The sequence below is a fragment of the Leptidea sinapis genome, chromosome 18 (genome assembly GCF_905404315.1).
Source record: "Leptidea sinapis chromosome 18, ilLepSina1.1, whole genome shotgun sequence".
In the NCBI taxonomy this organism is placed as follows: domain Eukaryota; kingdom Metazoa; phylum Arthropoda; class Insecta; order Lepidoptera; family Pieridae; genus Leptidea; species Leptidea sinapis.
In genome coordinates this window covers 13,181,461-13,202,695 of record NC_066282.1, presented here as the reverse complement: position 1 = coordinate 13,202,695, position 21,235 = coordinate 13,181,461, and the positions used below count along the sequence as shown (strand labels likewise).

General features: G+C 34.8%; 1 protein-coding gene across 8 annotated transcripts in view; it reads left to right on the top strand.

Annotated features, from left to right (window-relative positions):
* The window catches only part of LOC126969534 (low-density lipoprotein receptor), a 352,782-nt gene that overhangs the window by 323,461 nt on the left and 8,086 nt on the right, over positions 1–21,235 (top strand). For 4 of the 8 annotated variants that reach the window (XM_050815014.1, XM_050815013.1, XM_050815019.1 and 1 more), the window contains 6 exons: positions 3,159–3,459; positions 5,206–5,424; positions 7,312–7,456; positions 10,172–10,381; positions 11,849–12,047; positions 19,512–19,595. In XM_050815014.1, coding sequence (XP_050670971.1) covers positions 3,159–3,459; positions 5,206–5,424; positions 7,312–7,456; positions 10,172–10,381; positions 11,849–12,047; positions 19,512–19,595 — 1,158 coding nt within the window. Of the gene's footprint in view, positions 1–3,158; positions 3,460–5,205; positions 5,425–7,311; positions 7,457–10,171; positions 10,382–11,848; positions 12,048–19,511; positions 19,596–20,012; positions 20,364–21,235 lie in introns of those variants that run through there. The other 4 variants (XM_050815018.1, XM_050815016.1, XM_050815015.1 and 1 more) reach the window with 2 other exon arrangements.

Below are 21,235 nucleotides of genomic sequence, written 5' to 3'. Positions count from 1 at the left end.
AGTGTGGCTCAGACCTGAGAAGAACTGGCGCAAGATACTTAGTCGGCTTTTTTTATATAAAAATACTAGCCGTTCCCGCCCGCTTCGCTGGGCGAATTAAAAGGAAATAAATTAAATTTCATACATCTTATTACAAATACTATAAAAAGTTAAGTAGTCATAAACCATCCTAGATAAATATCGCATCGAACGGCGGTGGTTTCATGTCGATACGATGAGTGATTTAGGCGTGAAAGAGCCTCAAACAAAGACCATTTTCATGATATTTATAATAGATGTATTGCAATGTAATATCGTACAATAAAAATTATAATTAAATAGCGTAATAAAAGTATTACATTGAGAAAATCAATGTAATACCATACAACATAAATGTTATAGTAACTTTTATCACAAATTTGATTTGTACATTTTCTGGAATCATATTGTAAAAGCATCTCACTTTATTAAACCATCTTTTGGTCCACAGTCTCGTAAAATATTGATAAAGGCCTCTGGCTATTTAGTTAGGCAAGGCTGACTTGAAGGCTATAGTTTAAGTGAAGACTGTGTATGTGTCTCGGCATTTTCTTGTATCAAGACCCACCCGATACTTTTTTGGTATGTAAATAATATTCACAGTTACGATAAACAGTTACGGAACCCTCATTTAAATAGTGAGCCCAGTTTTGCCGTGTACTTTAATCACTCCCTAAAAATTAAGCTGAAACCACCAAAACGGTCAGTTTCCTGTACGCAAGCTGCCAAATATTGCTCACTACGTCATCTCTAATTACCGATTGTCATGTTTTTTAACTCGTCTCTTCAATTGCAAGCGTACCTAAATCTTGAAGCATATGTAAAAGTATTGTGTAAACTTTTTTTAATTACTGTTCCAATAAAAGTTGAAAACACTCTTAAGAAAATCGTTAATACAACTCCTCTGTGGTGTCGTCACTCAATGATTTCGTTTTATTATAACTGTCATGTTAAAATATGTGTGTCACATGCGACTTGTCAATTGACTTCTAGATGAAGGTAGATACACAATTCTTCCCGGCACCCCATCTGCGTGCATAAACAAATATCTCTTTCCGTTAACAAAGAAACCAATTAAATTCATGTGCATTATTTCAGATATATGCTGATCATAAAGGTATCAAAATCAGTGGTTTCTTATTTACTTGTGTGATTTGCGTTGCATATCCAATCCAGGTGAACTGCTTACACAGTTCAGACTGGATTTACGTAATTTATAAGCTTCAAGTGCCAATCACATCTGAATCATGAATTTACGCGCGATATTCAGTCGAATTGAGAAATTTTAACGGTAAATCAAATCGACATTAGTTTGCTCGGGATTTAACGAGTGGTTGGTAAATTGGAATGTTATCGAAGTCGGTGTACTGAAGGGTTAGCTTCACTTAAGCGCTGTATCCACGAGCGAGACAATCGCGACGAGTCCGCAATTCTATCGCCGGGTAATCTCTACGAACGAGTGATTATTCTGTCTTTTATTCTGCGTAACGTCACGACTCATAACCTAATTACCTTTATTAACTTTATGAATGTAAAACAATGCTAGTTAGTTGGATAAATTCACTCACTTATACAGAAACTGAAGAACTTTTAACACAATCATATTAATTTCACAGTAACACAAACCTTTCATCGTAGACATACATATACAAGATTCATTCATTTGATCACAAATACACATTGACTCACACACACTTCATAATACCTCTCACACCTTACTTATCACTCACAACACACCCAATGCACACACCTTACACACCTTATTCCTTACTATACATACTTTTTAGATATACTTCTTAGTAGTTAGAGTTTGATTGTCTATAAATAATGTCATAAATATTAATAAGCTATGGAAGAGCGGAGTCTTCTAACACAGGCGCTATAGTGCTTAAAAATAGGCTCCAATCATGAATATTGATTTATGTACATACTTTTTTTTTTTATGGAATAGGAGGACAAACGAGCGTACGCGTCACCTGTTGTTAAGTGATCACCGCCGCCCACAATCTCTTGCAACACCAGAGGAATCACAGGAGCGTTGCCGGCTTGCTAAAGAAAATAAACATTTTATATTTGTATTTGTAATCACCGCATTTGCTTGCCGACGCGTTATGGTCACTGCGAAAGCGCCACGTTCTGCGGCGATTCCCTCGCTCGTGGAGATGGCGCCTTAGAACTAATTGGCATTAAGTGTGGAAAGAGCCCGTCCGAAAAATAACAGGTGAACTCGTTATCCTACGCCTACGTTCGGATTATTAATACCGGTAACCTTTATTTAAATTCATATATCACTTTTACAGCAAATTATTTCAAGCGTGACATATTAAACTCGATTTTCCTTTAAGAGAAGAAGGGAGATAGAGTGGGAGTTACAACTTTCCTTGGAACCTTTTCTATATTGTTTTCAGTTTACAATATAAAAGTTAATCAAATATTGGATATACGATTTAGATAATCGATTATTGGATAGGCTGGTTAGATAGATATACAGACTGTAGATATCAGTAGTATTTTCAAAAAATTTACAAACACACTTTAAAAAAATACCTCATTATTCCACCTATATTACTTTAATTAAACAAACTTTAAGAATGTTCAAATGATTTTAGCAAATAATTTTACTGTTTCTATTATCATCATTTTTTATTACTTATACCATTTGCTGGCGCAAATATCTCATAGCAACAGTCCACCTTTGGGCCACCAAACGACTATAGATGTCTCTGTTATTTAACTTTTATGATAAGATAAAAGATTTTAATATTGTCGGCACACAAAAAATGTTTCAACTGAACTTAGAACACAAATTGTAAACAATATAAAAACGAATTATTGTTCGGCAAAACAATAATCATGAAAAAGATTATGATTATTTTATAGCAATAACAATGACAGTACAATATTGTATATTTCATTAAAAAGAGCACAAAAAAAAGATTGCTGGGAGAGTTCCTAGCGCCGCTTCTACTCTCTCAGAAGTCTAGTATTTTCGAAATGACTTCAAAAAGACTTTTATTCCTTTATCAAAACTCATAAAATTGTCAACAAAATCCAATGAATTGCCATTCAAATATTTTTACGGAGCGTTTTCATAATAAAACAATATAAAGAAAATTTCAAAGTTTACCTATTATTTTCAGATGTAGACGAATGTGTTGATCCTGGTGCCTGTTCCCAAATGTGTATCAACGAGAAGGGTACATTCAAGTGTGAATGCCACGCCGGCTATGCGAGAGACCCTCGAGACCGCACCAAATGTAAAGCCACCGAAGGTCACCCGTCGCTCCTGTTTGCAAGACGCTTTGACATCAGGAAGATTAGTCTGGACCACCACGAAATGGTCGCCATTGTCAATGATACCAAGTCGGCGACGGCGCTAGACTACGTGTTCAGGACAGGAATGATCTTCTGGAGTGATGTCACTGATGAAAAGATATACAAGTAAGTAGATGTACAGACAACAGAAAAATAATACAATTTATAGATGCATATACGCCCCAGCGCTCTTATCATCTATGCCAACCGTCTGAGTGATGCACCGTCCGTAAATCTTGGTATGTGTTTGTTCAACTCTAGCTTTGTCTTTTTCTTCTTCGCGTGCCTCTCTAGTGCGACTAGCGAAGGTTGGCAGCTTTGTAATTTCAACTTTGTTCTTCGCGAGGCGTAATAGTTCGTCCGTCGCTATTCCTGTTCACTCTCGAATGTTGCGCAGCCAAGACTTTTTTCTGTGACCTACGCCTCTTCTTCCGGAAACTTTTCTCATCGTGATGAGTTGTAGGAGTTCGTACCTCTCTTGCCTGAGCACGTGCCCAAAATATGCGACTTTTCTTATCTTGATGACTTGCATTCGTTCGCGTTTTTTATTTACGCGCAGAATTTCCATATTCGTGATCTTGTGAGTCCAACTTGTGACCAACATACGTCTATATGCCTACATTTCGAGTGCTTCTATGCGTTTCTAGCTTTGTGGTGCATTTATATTTTACAGATATATGTATTTATTACATATTAGGAAATTTACTTGAGATGTTCTCTTTCATAATTTTTGAAGTTAAAAACTCACATTGAGTTTTTATGTTTACTTCGTGTGTGAGATTAAAAAATTAATGCATAAACTCAATATAAAAAAAATCCGCATTTCACACCTTTTTTAAGGGTGTTTTCTTGCCCGTCGAAATTTAACAATCAAACTTCTTCAATCTCCTTTTATCAATACTTGCTATACGACCAAACATCCCTTTAAACGTTAACATCTTAAGCTGCAAAGGAAATATGACTTCTTGAAATGATTAATACATTAGTGTGAGGTTTTTTAGCACATAATACTGTCTAAATGTTGGCACCGTTTTCTACTGACAAGTACTTCTGCAAGTATTATTTTACACTAGTTTTGGATTGAAGGGCCCCGAGTTACCGAGACTTGACTTGATCTTATGTTTCAATGTGACGAACGGAATTGCGGTATCACTCAGAATATTGGGATTACATGAATCTTGAGCAGCAATGGGTGTATCACCCACTGTCCGGTGAACCCCTTGCTCGTCATGTTACTTCTCACACCGCCTGGTTTTCCCGGAGGCTTCGTGGAGTGGCGTCACAAATTCGAGAGAACGTTTTTTGTTTAATTAGATAGCGATGTATGCTGCAAGACTTCGTCACGTCAGTCATGAAAACTTCATCATGTAATACTATGATGCTCATCAAGCGAGTCTTTCTTTTAGACGACTCGATTCGATTTTACCTGAACGAGTTTTATAATGTTGAGCGTGACTTATTCTATATGACGGAGCAAGTCAGGATCTTCGTGATTATCCGTTGTTGTGGGCGTTGGTCACAACAGCAAGTAAAACACAATCTTCCAAACTATTATTATTAGCAACAAACGTTACAATTGTAATGGTAGGTACATTTCACAAAGCCCTACGATTATGTAGTAAAAACGTGGTGTTACCGGCATGCGCGTGCGACACAACCGCCTCGCTTGATCGTTCTTCTATGACTGCCCGTTTGGCGCTCGCCCGGCGCCCGATCTCGACCACACTCGCGCCGCACGCCGATAACACCCAAGCCAAGACGAGAACCAAAACATCTTCGTACTCGCTCGTGGCTCGACGTTCTTGACTATGAGATTATATAATATATAAATGACAAAATTTTGAATGGTAATATTTCATCTACTCTTCACAGAGCTCCTATCGACGAAGGCAGTCAACGCACCGTGGTTATAGGAGACCAGCTGATCACATCGGATGGCCTGGCGGTTGACTGGATCTACAACCACTTGTATTGGACGGATACGGGCAAGAATCACATAGAGCTGTCAGATCTGCAGGGCAACATGAGAAAGATACTCATAAGGGACAGGCTTGAGGAACCAAGATCTATTGCCTTAAACCCCCTGGATGGGTAAGTATAGTTATTACTTTTGGCTTATAAATTGTTGCCCAAATGGTTATAAAAATCAAGTAGGATATAGAACTGAGTGTCTCGAGAATACTGCCCATGCCACCATACCATCATGATAGGAAAGTACCCGAATATTTGAAGTATTACTTCTTTTGGCGCGTTAGGGAAAATTCATCAGAGTTAATTATCACGATACGTCACACCGTCGCGTCGTCCGTCATGCAAATTCGACACCCTGACGATAGCTGGTAAATTAAACCATTTGTATCATACTTCAGCTGCCAACACTCTTGTAACTCATATGTCTACCACAACCAATGTACAAGAATTGCAATATATAATTTCAAGTTATATACAAGTGTTAAAATAAAATAAAAACCTCTAGATGTAGAAAGAAAATTTAATGATATTTAATTAGTACACGTTATTTAAGTAAATTATGCGAATATAATAATATTTTTATTGGTTGTATTTAATACCTTCTTTATTACAATATTGTTTTTTCTACAAAAGTAAAATAGCACAAAGATTAAAAAATTCAAGGATTTTTGTTTTATTACGTGCGTTCACAAGTATGTGTAGGTACTTTTTTTTAATTTTGTTTGAGACTGCTCACTGCGCGGTCATTATAGTCTACAATAAACATTATATGAAAAAACTCCTTTAATTACGTAAAATTTAATACAAAATGCGAGGTTATTTAATGTATTTACTATAAACAATACAAATAACTTAACATAACAAATGCAGAAGTAGGTGACTGTACAGTAAATTGCTAAGTTTTTGTACAGTTTTTAGGGTGTATTCCCAAGCTTGGAGGTGATATCTTCCTATTTTGTGTTGTAAATATTTGATTGGCTTTTTACACGCTTTTTATTAGCTTCACCTGTATGTATGTTTGTTTGTAATCGACTCATTTGAGTGCGATTTTGACCCACTTTAAATGGCCTGATTTCGTTCAAACTTTTTAGATTTATCGAGGACCGATAAATTTGATAAAATTATTCCATTTTTCAATTTGCAAAATAAGATTTTTGTTAATTTATATATTTTTCATCTATCGTGTTTGGCAGGAATTTTTGTTAATTTTCAATTTCAACCATTTTCTTTAACCGATTTATCTAATGTTAGGAAATTTTCGAATACCAAAGTGATTTTTTAATTTAACAATACAACTAATAGCTTATAAATAAACCAAACTTAAAAGTAGGAACTTTTTTCTATTTTTTTAGTACGATTTTCTATAAAATGCGTGATTTTAAAACTAATTATGGCATATTATGAACTGCGAATTAAACGTGAGCAATCATTTTGAAAAGCGGTCCGAAGGTTTCTCTTTACAATACATCTGTTAGTATATTTAATTTTAAATTATATCTTGTACTTAACACTAGCCCTCTCACCTCGACTTCGTCAGACATACAATAAATATTTCCTCGGATTTTTTTAATTGAAATTACAATTTTATCTCGCAGCTACAAAAATATAACTGCGCAAAAATTAATAAACTTGCAAATCATTATTATATTATTGTTGACATAATTATGTACTTTTATTATAATCCATTAAGAAATTTTGCTAGATCAATCATAATACCAAACATTGATAAGATAATAAAATAAATACGGAAATAACGTTATCGTTGATAATTCATAATTTAAATAATTTACCAGCTCCTTTGCACAGGATGCCGGCTAGATTATGGGTATCACAACGGCGCCTATTTCTGCCGTGAAGAAGTAATGTGTAAACATAACTGTGGTTCGGCTTGAAGGGCGCCGTAGCTAGTGAATAGTGCTAGTGAAAGTCCGTTATCTTCATAAACAAAAATTCTGGGGCCATAAGTGTATGATTATCCATTTAAATATGTGTATTTGCGTGACGCAGATGGATGTACTGGACGGACTGGGGGCAGGTCCCCAAGATCGAGAGAGCTGGTATGGACGGATCCCACCGGCAGACCATCGTATCGTATGACGTCAAGTGGCCCAACGGACTTACATTAGATCTAGTTCGGAAGAGGGTATACTGGGTAAGTTTGTCTTGAAAATACCTTAAATAATTTATACGACTATAGATAGACTCTGACAGCTGTGATCACCTCGAAAAACATAGCCGCTGTTAACAGTTCGCGGCTATGTTTTTAAGAGGTTAACCTCTATTTTCAACAACGCACGCACAATAAAACAAAGTGACTGATGTATCGCAAGTGTAGGTAATACTTAGTTTGTCATTCACACTAAAATAATAAATCTGGCCTGTTTTCATGCGATGCCTAACAGCAAGAGGCTCTATCTAGACGTATAAATTATTCAAGGATAAAACCTTTAGAAAATTTCAGTACTTCGCCTAGATTTCAACACCCTTTTGTCGTCAGTAGATAGATGTTTTATTAAAAAAAAATGGCTCTGTCGTAAATCCTATTACTCCACAGCTGAATATCTAAGTGATCGGACAGCCTGGGACTAAAAAAGAATGCTGGGAGAGTTTCTTGCGCCGCTTCTTCTCTCTCAGAGCGCCATTTATTTATAAAGCGGTAGTAGTATCTAGTAGTTATCAGAAATGACATCAAAAATAATTCTAAAGGAATCAATTTTGAGAAAATAAATGCCTTTTTTTATGCCTGTCCTTAAGTAAACGCGCAGGGATTATATAGAAGATATATAAGTACTATAATTTGTAGGACATCATTTTATGAATTTTCCTTAGACCATTTTTACGTCTTCTTAGATGTGTGACAGCTGTAAAAAAGTCGAAAAATATTTGAAGTTTTACAAAGCCCGCACACTAACACAAAGTTACATACAAATCGCGAGTGTAAGTCGTAGCTTGTAACGCACACTAAAGTAATAAACCTGGCCTGTTTTCATCGGTTTTCTAGCAGCACAAGGCTCTATCTAGACGTATGAATTATCTATGATTTTATAAATATCAGAGAAATATTAACTTTTCTATCGTTTAGTAATAAATTTTGCAATCTGCCAATCAGAAGATTCTTTTTTAACATTGTTAAATAACATAAACAGTAATTAAAATATTTTTTAAACAAGTGATTTCCAAGGTGATCCAGGTAGATCCCCTGCGGCTTACGGAAGACCCATTGGGGGGTAAAAAATTGCCGGAATAGTGAACAGAAATGTCGAAATGACTTTGTGTGAGTGTGCGTGAATCGCACAAAATTTTTTTTACGTTTTCACATCTGTCACAGTCTATCTAGAAGTATATATGATCTAAGGATAAAACGTCGTCGCAAAAAAATTGTGGACGAAATATTTTAAATTACTTTTATATAACTCTTTGCGTTTTAAAATAACTTATTGAACGTAAAAATCAACCGCCTATTCGAAAAGATTTTAATTATTATCTTATTTTGATGCGCAATTATGAATAACTATTTTATCACAATAATATTTACTCCTACAATTATTATAAGTCGTAAATTTTCTCGAATCGCCTGATCGATAAGAAGCTTAAGAGTGTATTGCGCACTGTTTTTGCCAAATTTATCATATCTTAACAACTGTTTATAATGACCACAGAATAACAGACAGATGTTACAAGAGATTACATAATGTAAATACCAACATCATCATCATCAGCCGGAAGATGTCCACTGCTGGACAAAGACCTACCCCAAAAAATTTCCACGACGATCGTTCCTGCGCTGCCCTCATCCAACGTATTCCGGGGATCTTGACCATCCGGTCAAGCCCCATCTGGCCCTCAACACTGCGTCTTCTGACATGGTCGCCATTCGAGGACTTTACTGCCCCAACGGTCATCTGTCCATCGATGTGTCTGTCTATACGTTGCAGTTTCGTCACCATCTGGGCTATGTCGGTAACCTACGGATCTCCTCATTTCTGATTCGATCTCGCAGGGAAATTCCGAGCATAGCCCTCTCCATTGCCCTAATACCTACATACTATATCGAAAATACCAACACAAAATTTCAGCTCCAGTTTATAGCACAGCTAACTTTTAATGACAGACGAACAGACAGATCCATCCGGACAGCGGAGTTTTAGTAATGGGGTTCGCGTTGCTTTGGGGTCCCGGTGACTTGTAGCACAGGTATTCGTTACCTATTTCAAGCACCTGTCTCTCACAATTAAAACAATGTTTAAATATACATTTTAATAAACTGTGTAAACTATGTTTTTGTGAGAGAAAATAAATTTATTTTGAATTTGAATACCTATATACCTATAAACGAGCAAGTGTGGTGAAGCATCGGTCCAAGAACATCCGCAATACCAAGATCAAGAATATGCTCTTAACTTGAAGGTCTCTGAGTCGAATTGGTTCGGGAAAACTGTAGCCGGTAATAGATTCCACAGAACTTTAGATATTAGATATTTTAAAAATTAAGCATTTTTTAATTTTGTTCACAATTTAACCAAACGTTATGTATCTCGTTGGTAGAGCAGTACCTAAAATGAAGCGTTAAGTTAGTTTATTACTGGGTAAATGAGACTTAAAACCTTATGTCTGAAGGTGCGCAATTGTAGTGCCGCTCAGAATTTTGGGTTTTTCAAGAATCCTGAGCGGTACTGCATTGTAATGGGCGTATCAATTACCATCAGCTGAATGTCCTGCTCGACTCGACCTTCAATGTCATAAAAAATTGTGAATTTCAACCCATATCCAATTCGTCTTCCTGCACATAGCTTAGTTTAGCGGCTTAGGCAGTTTTCAATGAAATCAAAAGCACTTCTGCTGTTTATTAATCAATTTGAATGAACAGGTGGACGCGAAACTGAACACTATATCATCTTGCAACTACGACGGTTCAGCTCGCCGTGTCATCCTCTACTCCACCGATGTGCTCCGACACCCGTTCTCCATCACCACTTTCGAAGACTGGGTGTACTGGACTGATTGGGACAAGACGGCCGTGTACCGCGCTAACAAGTTCACAGGGAAGGATGTCCAGGCAATCACGGCTACTCACACGGTAAGATTTGGTATTATGTAGAAAGTACCAGAAATTACATAGCGCGTCTAATATGTCACCTCACAGGTAGGGTTATAAAATAAAATAAAAAAAGCCTTTTATTCCCATACTAAATTTCATAATTAAATTAAACTAAATTTAATAATTAAAAAACTTATAATTATTGTTAGTAAACTTAACTTACGCCTAATGTTATAAGAACTTAAAATGAGAAAGTTTTTATGTTAGTAAGTTTTTTTTTTCTATTTCTTAATAATTAATGTTTTTATCCATTTCCATTTTCTTCCACACTATTCGGTCTTTGGCCAATATTAGTCTTATCCAGCGTATTCAATCACATCATCAGCTACCTCTTACACGGTCTTCCAACTTTTCTAATGCCCACTGGCCCTTTCCATTTCGTTGTCTTTATCGTCCATCTCTTGTCTGTGAGTCGTGATATATGACCCATTGCCATTTTAGTTTCAATGCGTGGATCAGTGCGTCTTTTACTTATGTTCTTTTCTTTCTCTAGAACATTTCTTATCTCTTGAACTTTTATTTGCAATATGCTTCTTTCTATCGCTCTCTGTGTTGTTCTAATTTTTTGTTTTACTTTAGTCGTGAAAGTCCGTGTTTGACATCCATATAGAAGACAAGGTAATAAGGATGTGTCAACTACAGTTTTCTTCAGCTTCAGATTGGAATCTCCCTTTAGAATTTCTTTTCACAGGTAGGGTTACCATTTCGTAATTTGTAAAGTCCTCACAAAAGCCTGACATTTCGATAAAGGTCTGGACTTTCAAGTTGATCTTGTTTTGATTTCGTTTCTCGTAAAGACTCATTTGATATTTGTTAATATGTAGTTTTATTACTATATTCCATCAAATTAAAAATGAAATCCGGGCACGTTAGAGAGCCGGACATAATCCAGACTAGAGTATATATCTCCGGATTAATCCGGACGGATGGTAACCGTACTCATAGGTGGCTTATAGATCTCTAGCGATTTAGATTTAATTGGAATGACATAATACGTATTTCGAAAAATTATTCTTGCCGCCGAATTCCACCTTCGTACGACACGCCACAAGTTTGAATATCATCCCCACCATCTGAATGTGTGGCGCCTTCAAAAAAAGCTGTACGTGTATCAATATTAGATATTATTTAGGGTTAAAAATTTTATTGAATTAGGCGTTACTTTGCGGAAATCCATAATTAAGGAAGTAACACTGAAGAAAACTTAAATAATTTGTATATTTAGGGTTAGTTTAATTTGCTTTTTAAATGAGCGTGTGGTATACATCTGTCTTAATTGTTTAGGTTTCTTTACTCTCAATATTGATATGGTCTTGTAATAAGAGTTACATATACGTGTAGGTGCCTAATGTGTATTAAGCTTTATTTTAGTTAATTATCAAATATCCAATCACAAGTGTTCATTTACAGCTAGTTCCACCACTACTTATGTAACATTGTCCTCAGCTACAAAACCCGATGGTGATCCACGTATATCACCCGTACCGCCAGCCTGATGGCGTAAACCACTGCGCTGCCGTTAACGGCCACTGCTCCCATCTCTGTCTCCCGGCTCCAAGGATGGGCCCTCACTCTGCCAGGGTCTCCTGTGCTTGTCCTACAGGCTTGCGACTGCTGCCCGATAATCAGATGTGTGTGGAAGACAGTAAGTACTCAATATTTACCATTATACTACAAGTCCTAGTTTCAGCTATGTTCGTGATTACACTCAATACACGCACATATGGCGAAGATGATAAGTAAGCCGAGAGTGTAGTGATACGACCTTTTTATTTTAGTTTTCATTATAATCAACAACAGAGGTTATTTTCTTAACGCAAACAAACATTCATGGAAAATGTCACGGGAAAATATATAAATGTAACGGTGTCTCTATTTGATTGGTCTGGAGTTCAAATATTTATATCAAGGTCGATGTAAGATTTAACTTAATACTTTTAAATTATCCAGATTTTAAATGATTTAGAAATACATTTCAAAATATTACTCATTATGACCTACATTAGTAAGGAGGTAGAAGTTAATATTCGGGCCGCATAGCGCTTGCCAGAAACCCTAGATTATGATGTGCGTTCGTGCGTGTTTACGTCCAAGCAGTTAAATGTGGCAAGTTAAAAATATAACGTCCCAAATGTTTCTTTGCTTATTGTGCGGCCCCACCTATGGTCCCAACTAAGAGATTGGCTTCTAATTAGATCCAAATCGTAGTCGCTTCATGTCATCAGTTTTTATTCCGTTGATCACAATCCTAATAGAAAAGAGGGTTCAAATATAGTCTGTATTAAAGTCTTAACTGCATCGCGACGTTAAATAGATTCTGCTCATTTGGATAGAAAAATTTAAAACGAATTATTTCGTGAAATAATATGTTGATGTATAAAAAGTTACTCATTCAGATTTGGGAGGTCGGAGAAAATGTTTTTAGTAGTAAGTAAAGCTAATTTCTGATTGCTAAACTACGTCTGCATGCTGCGTCAGAGAAAAAGGCCTTTATTTTCTCAAACTTTGGTTCCCTTAGAATTCTTTTTGTTGTCATTCCTAATATACTAGATACTAGTACCGCTTCGGAAACAAAACTCTGAAGGAGAAGCGGCGCAAGAAACTCTCCAACAAACAAACGGTTGTCATAACGGCACTGATCACGAACTTAGTCTTTAAGTATTAGGGTATAGGTTTGCACCGGAAAACGTCCTAAAACCCGCAAACACAGCTATATTCGTGTATTGGCCTCTTTCTCGAAGTTGCTCTAGCCTAGTTTGGAACAACGGCCCTAGTTAAACATATCGCGGAACAACTTCCGGAATAACATGTTAATTGAATATAATATTCGTTTTGTCGAAGTTCATCCAAAAACCAATGCATTAAGGCAGAGATCCCGGACCTTTAATTTCCACATTTCTGATCTTCTTACCTACCTTAACTACCTTAGTTTCTTCTACCCACATCAACTCTTTCATACAAACTCTATTATTCTTGGATTTAAGAGGGCAGATTATGAGGCAAGTCCTCTTTTCGGTACATACATATCGCTGTCTAATAGTAGAATATACACCTTCACTAGACCGTTTCCAATTATTTTGTGAAGTTTATTTTTCTCTAAATCTGGCATACAGGAAAAAAATTATTTGTTTATTTTGTTATCCATCTGCTTTTACATATAATACCCCTACAAATTTTACAAATAATTCTTATTTTTTTATAATGTATGCAGGCATTTAATATATTTCCCATTATCGTACATATTTACTATTGTGTTTTAACGACAGTAGACGAAGGGTAATATTATGTTTATTGTTGAAACATGAATGCTATCGTGCTTGCTACCTAACAAGCGGAAAGATCGTGCTGTTTCCTGCGTGATATGAATGTGTTCAACTATTATTTAAATTTAAATTGTTGTGTATTTTCTGAGATGGATTTGTCGGTAAAGAGAACGAAAGTTGCACATAATATTAGGATCATAAATACTAATCTTTACCTCTTTATATTATTAGTATATAAAAAAGGCCAGTTAAATATCTTTTTGAGCGTAATGCGATTTGCGCGACAAATGACAGAACTGACAGTAAATTATTTAAGGACATTGAAAGAATTAATTATTAAGGTGTGATTTTAATCCAGGGATAGGCAAAACAAATTAAAAAAATGGAAATTTTGAAAGTACTCCATTACCTTATTTTCTGACATACGAAAGTCAAGTTTTTATATTTAAAGAGTGAGAAACTTGAGTGAAGTAGAATATGTCTGGCGAACGTTCCAGAACAATTACTGTTAAAATTGAGGTTGGCAGCCAGGGTTGTCAAAACTAACTATCCTCTGATTTGACTATAGATCGGCTAGCAACTCATTAGATTCTTGCTGACCCTGCTCAATACATACACAACAAACTCACGTAGGTTTTGTTATATTCTACCTAGTCTGGCTTTAAGTTCTGTTACAAATATATTACATATTAAAGATAATATTTTTTAATCACGTAGGTACCTACCTAATTTAATCTCAATAAAACTTATAGTATATTTATTTATTGAATTCTCAGCAATAAAAAAAAATTTTCATTCAAATGCAGCTCTAACGACTAAATGTCTGTAATGCAAGCCATTAATTTGTCTGGCCACTACAGATTTACAGACGAAATTTAGTCACTGCTAAATCTAGAGATTTTTCAAGCGACTGGATGTCGTCGTGTCGTTTATCGCCTATTAAAAGGTCGTCAAAAATATCCAAGCAGCGATGTATATACGTTTACAGATACCATTAAAATATTCATTCAAATTAACACCTTTTCCACAAATCGACACAATTCCGTGACAGTAATGTTCAAAGTGTATTGTATAGGTACGCTCATTAGAAGCCGTCAAAACAATATTTCTTTAGTTTTCACCCTCGTATCAGTACATATATTTTCAGTTCTTTGCACCGATATATTATGTATGCTATACGTCAAACAAATGCGCATATGAATTTGAAGACCGAAAACACATTGGTGGTGCGATGATCGAACCGAGGGAACCGTAGTTCAAAGTGGGAATCTAGGGTCCAGTCCTATTGCGCTGCCTAAGCTTTTATTTAAATTAGAGGGGCCAAAGCATCTTCAGATGATTAAATATACATTGGTTGAAGATTCTGTTAATATTTATTTTTAAACAAATTGTTGTTGACGTTCGAAGTAATTGACAACCCTGTTGCCAAAGCGATCATACGACTCCTAAACGACCAATTGAGTGTAGTTAATAGAAATATATTAATTGTCAATGGAATCTTGTTACCGATCGAAACACGACCGTACATTTATTGAGCGGGATCTTCATTGTATTTGTGTGTACCCAAGTGTATTTTATTGACAGTAATACTCAGCCTAGCGAAACTTGTATGAAACGAGCAGTCATTGACAGATTGACAGAAGACGGCTATAATCTTGTAAAAAAAAGGCAAAAGCCAATAGCCACTACGTTATAAGCAACTGTTCGTTTTCAGACTTAGCCGGATTATACTTCGTGGCCAATCGCGATACTGTAATTACTACTATTTCAAACTTATGTCAAACTAGCTGACCCGGCAAACGTTGTTTTGCCATATAAAGTATAATTCACGCGATAGTTTTATAAGTAATAAAATATTGCCTATATTAAAGCCTGTACATCATTTTGTTCTATTGTCAATAGTTTTTGCAGCGCACGCAAAAATAGATTTTCGATTTTACACCTTGTGTTACAAAATAGCAATTTTATTACGGATCCCTAATTTTGAAAAAAAACATAGCCTATAGCCTTCCTCGATAAATGGACTACCCAACACTGAAAGAATCATTCAAATTGGACCAGTAGTACCAGAGATTAGCGCGTTCACACAAACAAACAAACAAACACTGCAGCTTTATAATATTAGTATAGATTACTGCACGTTTCATACTATACTAAATTTAAATTTTTTACTCAGGCAGTCCCGCCTCTTATTACGTAGTATCTACATCCTCTTTGGTAATACTTAGCGTTACACGTCTTTAGTCTCAAATCAAATCAAAATATTTTATTGCAAGTCACATTTTACAGTAGGATGGTTGGTACATTAATGGGTAGCCAATATGTGACGCCCTGCAAGGGCACGGCAACGTTATACATAAAATAAATAAGTCTTATACATTTTATACATTCTTATACTATATTGTAACTAATTCTCACACTTGTAATTAAAAAATTCGGGTATATCGTAGAAGCATTTTGAAACTAAAAAATTTTTAAGATGTCTTTTAAATAGAGAAGGCTTCTCTTTATTTTTAATTTCGTTTGGGATGTGATTATAAATTTTTATTGCCATGTGGTGAGGGCTCGATGACACTAATGACATACTTGTTTGGTGAATTTTTAATTTGTTTAAATTTCTATTATTTCGCCTGTTATTTGGTAGTGTTGAGTATAAGTCCGAATGTTTTTTAACAAATTTACGTGCTTCTAGGATGTAAATTGAAGTAAGAGTTAAAATTTTGTGTTTAATAAAATATGGTTTACATGAATTGAATCCATCTGCTGAATATTTTCTAAAGGAAACCATTTTATTTTGACATTATCAGTAAAAACGTCAGCTACAAACGAAATAAGTATCTGTATCTAGTAAGTAGTAACTAATATTACAAAGCTGATTTTTTTTGTTTAAAGACACACGAGAGATTACTTTGGATCTGCTTGTCTGATTTGAATAATTATTTAAGTATGTAATGACAGCGGTCAGCCATTTTCTTGAGTAATAGACAATAAAATATGGCAATAGGCTACACCTCTCAGCTAGGTATGGATCTGTGGCTCCCGAACTTCTGATCTGGGCGGCTGGTGCGATGGTTATTGATTAGTCATACAAAAACACAGTGCACTATAAAAATATTGATCCTTAGCTGTAGGTCCATCTAAAACATTGAATGCATTTGGCGTATTTCTTAAATCAACAATCTTAGATCATTTATACGTTTAGATAGACAGCTGTGAAAATGTCAAAAAACCTCTATTTTGTACAATTCACGCATACTGACACAAAGTGTCATACAAATCGCGAGGGTAAGACGCTTGCCTGTTTTCACCGGTTGTCTATGAGTCTAAGAGTCTATGTAAATTATCTAAGGCCACAATGATATTAAAGATACAAGACGCGATTGTACCTAATAATTTAGTGAAGGTACCTACTAGGTTACAAAATAAAATACAATCAACATTTATTTTTCAAGATTACGCATGAACCGAATAGGTAGTAAATGCGTTCTACACTCTAATGCAAAAATATTCGTGACGAATTGTCGTTTGTGATAATCAACCAACAAAAAGACGAATAATTCAAGCGCACTTAAATCAAAAAATCGTCTCACTGCAAGTTATCTCTAGATAAAAATCATAAATACCTACACAAATAACATCGCCGCAGTCCTCAATAAATAATAATAGGTACCTAACAAGTTACATTACAAGCGAAAACTGTGAGAAATAGACGTTACGAAGAAAGTTCGATGCCTAATTCTGATTTTTTATTTCATCGAGCATATTATAATTTAGTAAAATAAGTGAGTACCTAGGTACCTAGATACTGACCTACCCAGATAAGGCTTATTTTTTGCATAAACCTGCGTATAATAAAAAGGTTAATTGAGATATTTTTAACTTTAGGTAGGTTTGTTACGTGCGTACCTATAGGTAGAGTTTTAATAATTTCATCTCATTACACCAGCTACCTACTTACATATGTACTCTACTGCCTATAATATAATTTGTTGAGATAACAATAGTTTATAAGAATAAGGTGATAGTAAATATAATAGGTATTTTATCCTAGTATCGATCTAACGACACTCCCAGTGTTGGATAACTAAATGTCTGGTTTTAAAATTTACATTAACCTGAACTCTCAACTCAGCCCAAAGTTAGTAAAATAGAAAATAAAGTACACTGCACAAATAACTTAAGTCCTAACCACTTAGGTTCTCAAAACAGCCTCCGATGACGCTTGCATCTATAATCGAACTGGGTACAAATAATATTATTGTTTGCTAATTTGCATGTGGTAGGCTGATTTAATGATTCAGCAGTTTATTTCCTTTATAAATATATGAATATCTAAACCAATCAGCTGTTAGACACATAACTCAAAGATACGTCATGCGATGATGCCATGTCGTACGATTTCCGTCATGGTTATTTGATTTGGTATCGTGGCTGTGTTCGTGGCGCAATTTTGTTGTTTTGTGCTGTCGAATAGAATCGAATCATAAATTAACTATTCGAATTAAGTATTTTTATTATAGTAATAAAATACCTATTGCTTCGCGCTATTTACTAAGTACCTAAAACCTATAAGTATTAATTAATAAGTAACTGTACCTACTATCAACCTAAGTACTTCAATTTAAACACAAAATACAGACCAAATGAAAGGTTTTAAATGTTTTTATAGTTGTACCACAGTTGTTCTTGTAACTCAGTTAGGTACGTACATACCTACGTACTATACTGGTTCATGAGTGCTAAATTCCGATCACCCCACCAGTCTTCCAATTTCTGAATAACGCGACATGACGTCACAACATCACGCCACCTTTTGTTGTATGTTGGCTGGCGACACACTAATTCTGTGGCGGTTATATTGTATTACTCCGGTCGTTGGCGATTTATTTAAAAATTATTTTCTTATCTATAGATATTACCTAGGTACAAATTGTCTTCCATTGTTTATATTATGTACACATTAATACGATTTATTAAATTTATAATAGGTATTACCAAATTATAAAAAAGACAATTAATGAGTCTATAAATTTTTATTTGTATTTGGTGTTGGTATTGTATTATTAAATAAGGTAGTTATAAAAGATGTACCATGAACCTTATTTTCAGTCAATTAAGTCCCTATTTAATGTAAAGTTTAATTAAGTGTAAAATCATCTAATATATTGTTAGGATATTTTTATACCTAACCTAGTTACCCATTAAGCACCTATACTCGTTATTAATGCGTATAATTAAATCTGAATTCTTACATTGGTTGTTTCATGCTCGGGAAAAAAAAATTACTAGGTACATGCTTTCTTTTTCTTCAACAACCTTTTTGATAAAATATAAAATTTAGATATAAAATTTTAGGAGGTAGTTGCTCTGGAAAGGACACGAAACGTCGAGTTAAGTAAATAGTGTTATCTTTAAACAAATAAATAATGAGAAGTGTACCTACTTGAATTAAATTAGTTTAAATTTAATACCCTGCTCGACAGTCGACACTGTCTCTTAGTTTGTAGTACAACCTAAAAGTTAAAACGAACTGTGAAACGTCATGAATGACTAAGTCGATTTACGAGGTGGGTTCGTCTTTCTGAGCAGGAACGCATCGATCTATGGATCGTCTATCTCATTCAGTTCATGTCTAAACTCTAAAATTATAATTTCATTTCACTTCACTTTGAGACTTGTGTACGTTAGGAGTTCGGTTGCATGAATTGTAATTTGTAACTTCGTATCCCGAATGCCGGCTTGTTTATAATATTTTAGAAATTGAAACCATTAATAATGAAATCTTTATTTTAATTGAAAATTTATACGGCTCGTTTCATGAGGTTATTATGTGATAAAATCTACAGATTACAAAAACCCAGGTGTGGTGGTGCAAAACTCGTCTATTGGTTTAGAGAAAGCAAAAATAGTTGAGGGAAAGCCTGTAGCCAGTGAGTATTATGGACATATCCCAGTTTTTACTGAGTCTCCTTATCCTAATCATGCACCCTGCTTTTGGTTTACGGCCAAACTTGAGCATTTAAATCGAAAACCGAGGTTAAATTAAATGAAAGTGATGTAACGTGTCTACTATCGCGCAAATGGATTACAAATCTTAAATATAATATAAATTTTATCGTATCAGTGAGGATAGTGTGCCGCAAGTTTGGTCTTTTGAATGTTCTATATCTGTATTGGGATTTAATGGTGCTTGATTAGATAAAACATTCATATCTATTAAAGTTTACTATAAATTTTGGTGACGGTTAACTTAGGCGACAGTAATTCATTCTGCCATACTAATGACATATCATTGTGAATGTTTAAATATCTGTGTGTCTTCAATGAGGGAATGCTTGGATTTTCAGGGCATGCAAATCATCTTGATTACATAGTGTTGAGTAGCAATACGTAGAAAATTTAAATACAGAATAAAGATTAGTGACCACATATGGTGAATTTAAAAAGAGAAGTGCTCAGCCTTCTCCTAAAACTTGGAAAAGCTGTTGCAAGGAGTGAGGACCCTTCGGAAGCCTCCAACGAAGTTACAGCAGCTCCTGATTCTAATACAGAGCCAATGAAGGCCTATTGGGAGAGTGAGAAAAAACAATTAGAAAACAAGGACCAAAGATATATAGACCTGTTCCTCAAAGACATTGCTTTAGAAAGGATACCAGATTCAACAGAGAAGCCAGTCAAAGAATCTCGTTATAGTTATGACTCTCTAAGTTTAGTGTATTTACCGGATGCCTTGAAACATTTTAATAATCAGGGTAATGTATTAAGTATTATTTAATTGTATTTATTATATGTCTGAGGTTCATAACGAGAGAAGACACACAGATTCTTCATAGACTGGGTGCATGCACATTCATAATAATATGCATATTATAATATTCTTATAAGATGTATGAACTATTACTAATTTTTCACACAAAACCAGCTATTTGTATATTCCAGGAAGCAGATACCTTGAATTTTATAAAATTACTGTTATGTTGCTGATAGGCCTTGAATTAAGTGAGTTCAACAATATTTCAATATTAAGTTTATCTAAATATGCTTAATTACCTTGAGATATGAACCTACAGCTAAATACAATAAGATTCTTGTATCAATCATAGCTGTGAGTTGCTTGTGATTTGAATTATGTATACCTTGTTTGTCTGCCAATGATTCATTCATTCACAGTTGTAATCTAAATTTAGGAATAGGATTTTAATTGATATAATTAAGATCAAACTATGAGAATTTTAATGTTCTACATGATAAGTGATTGTTCACTTGTATTTAAAAGTTTAAACATTTCAAGGCTAGCTGTGTTTCTGTTAACTGCCTGAGAGTGATTTAAACTGGTTGATAATAATTCATTTTCCTTAAAACCTCCATTTGATTCCTATTAAGCCTCATAAAATGTAATGGTTTTGAAATGTTACTAAATACTTACCTCTTTCCTGTTTTTAGATTTTTTTCAATGTCCATGACTTGTGTGGTGAAGGTTCTAATATTTCATTAACATATATTATTTAAGTTTAATTTTTATTTAGATAAAATCCTCTTTGGTCTCAATTTCTGTACATTTGTATTTTTA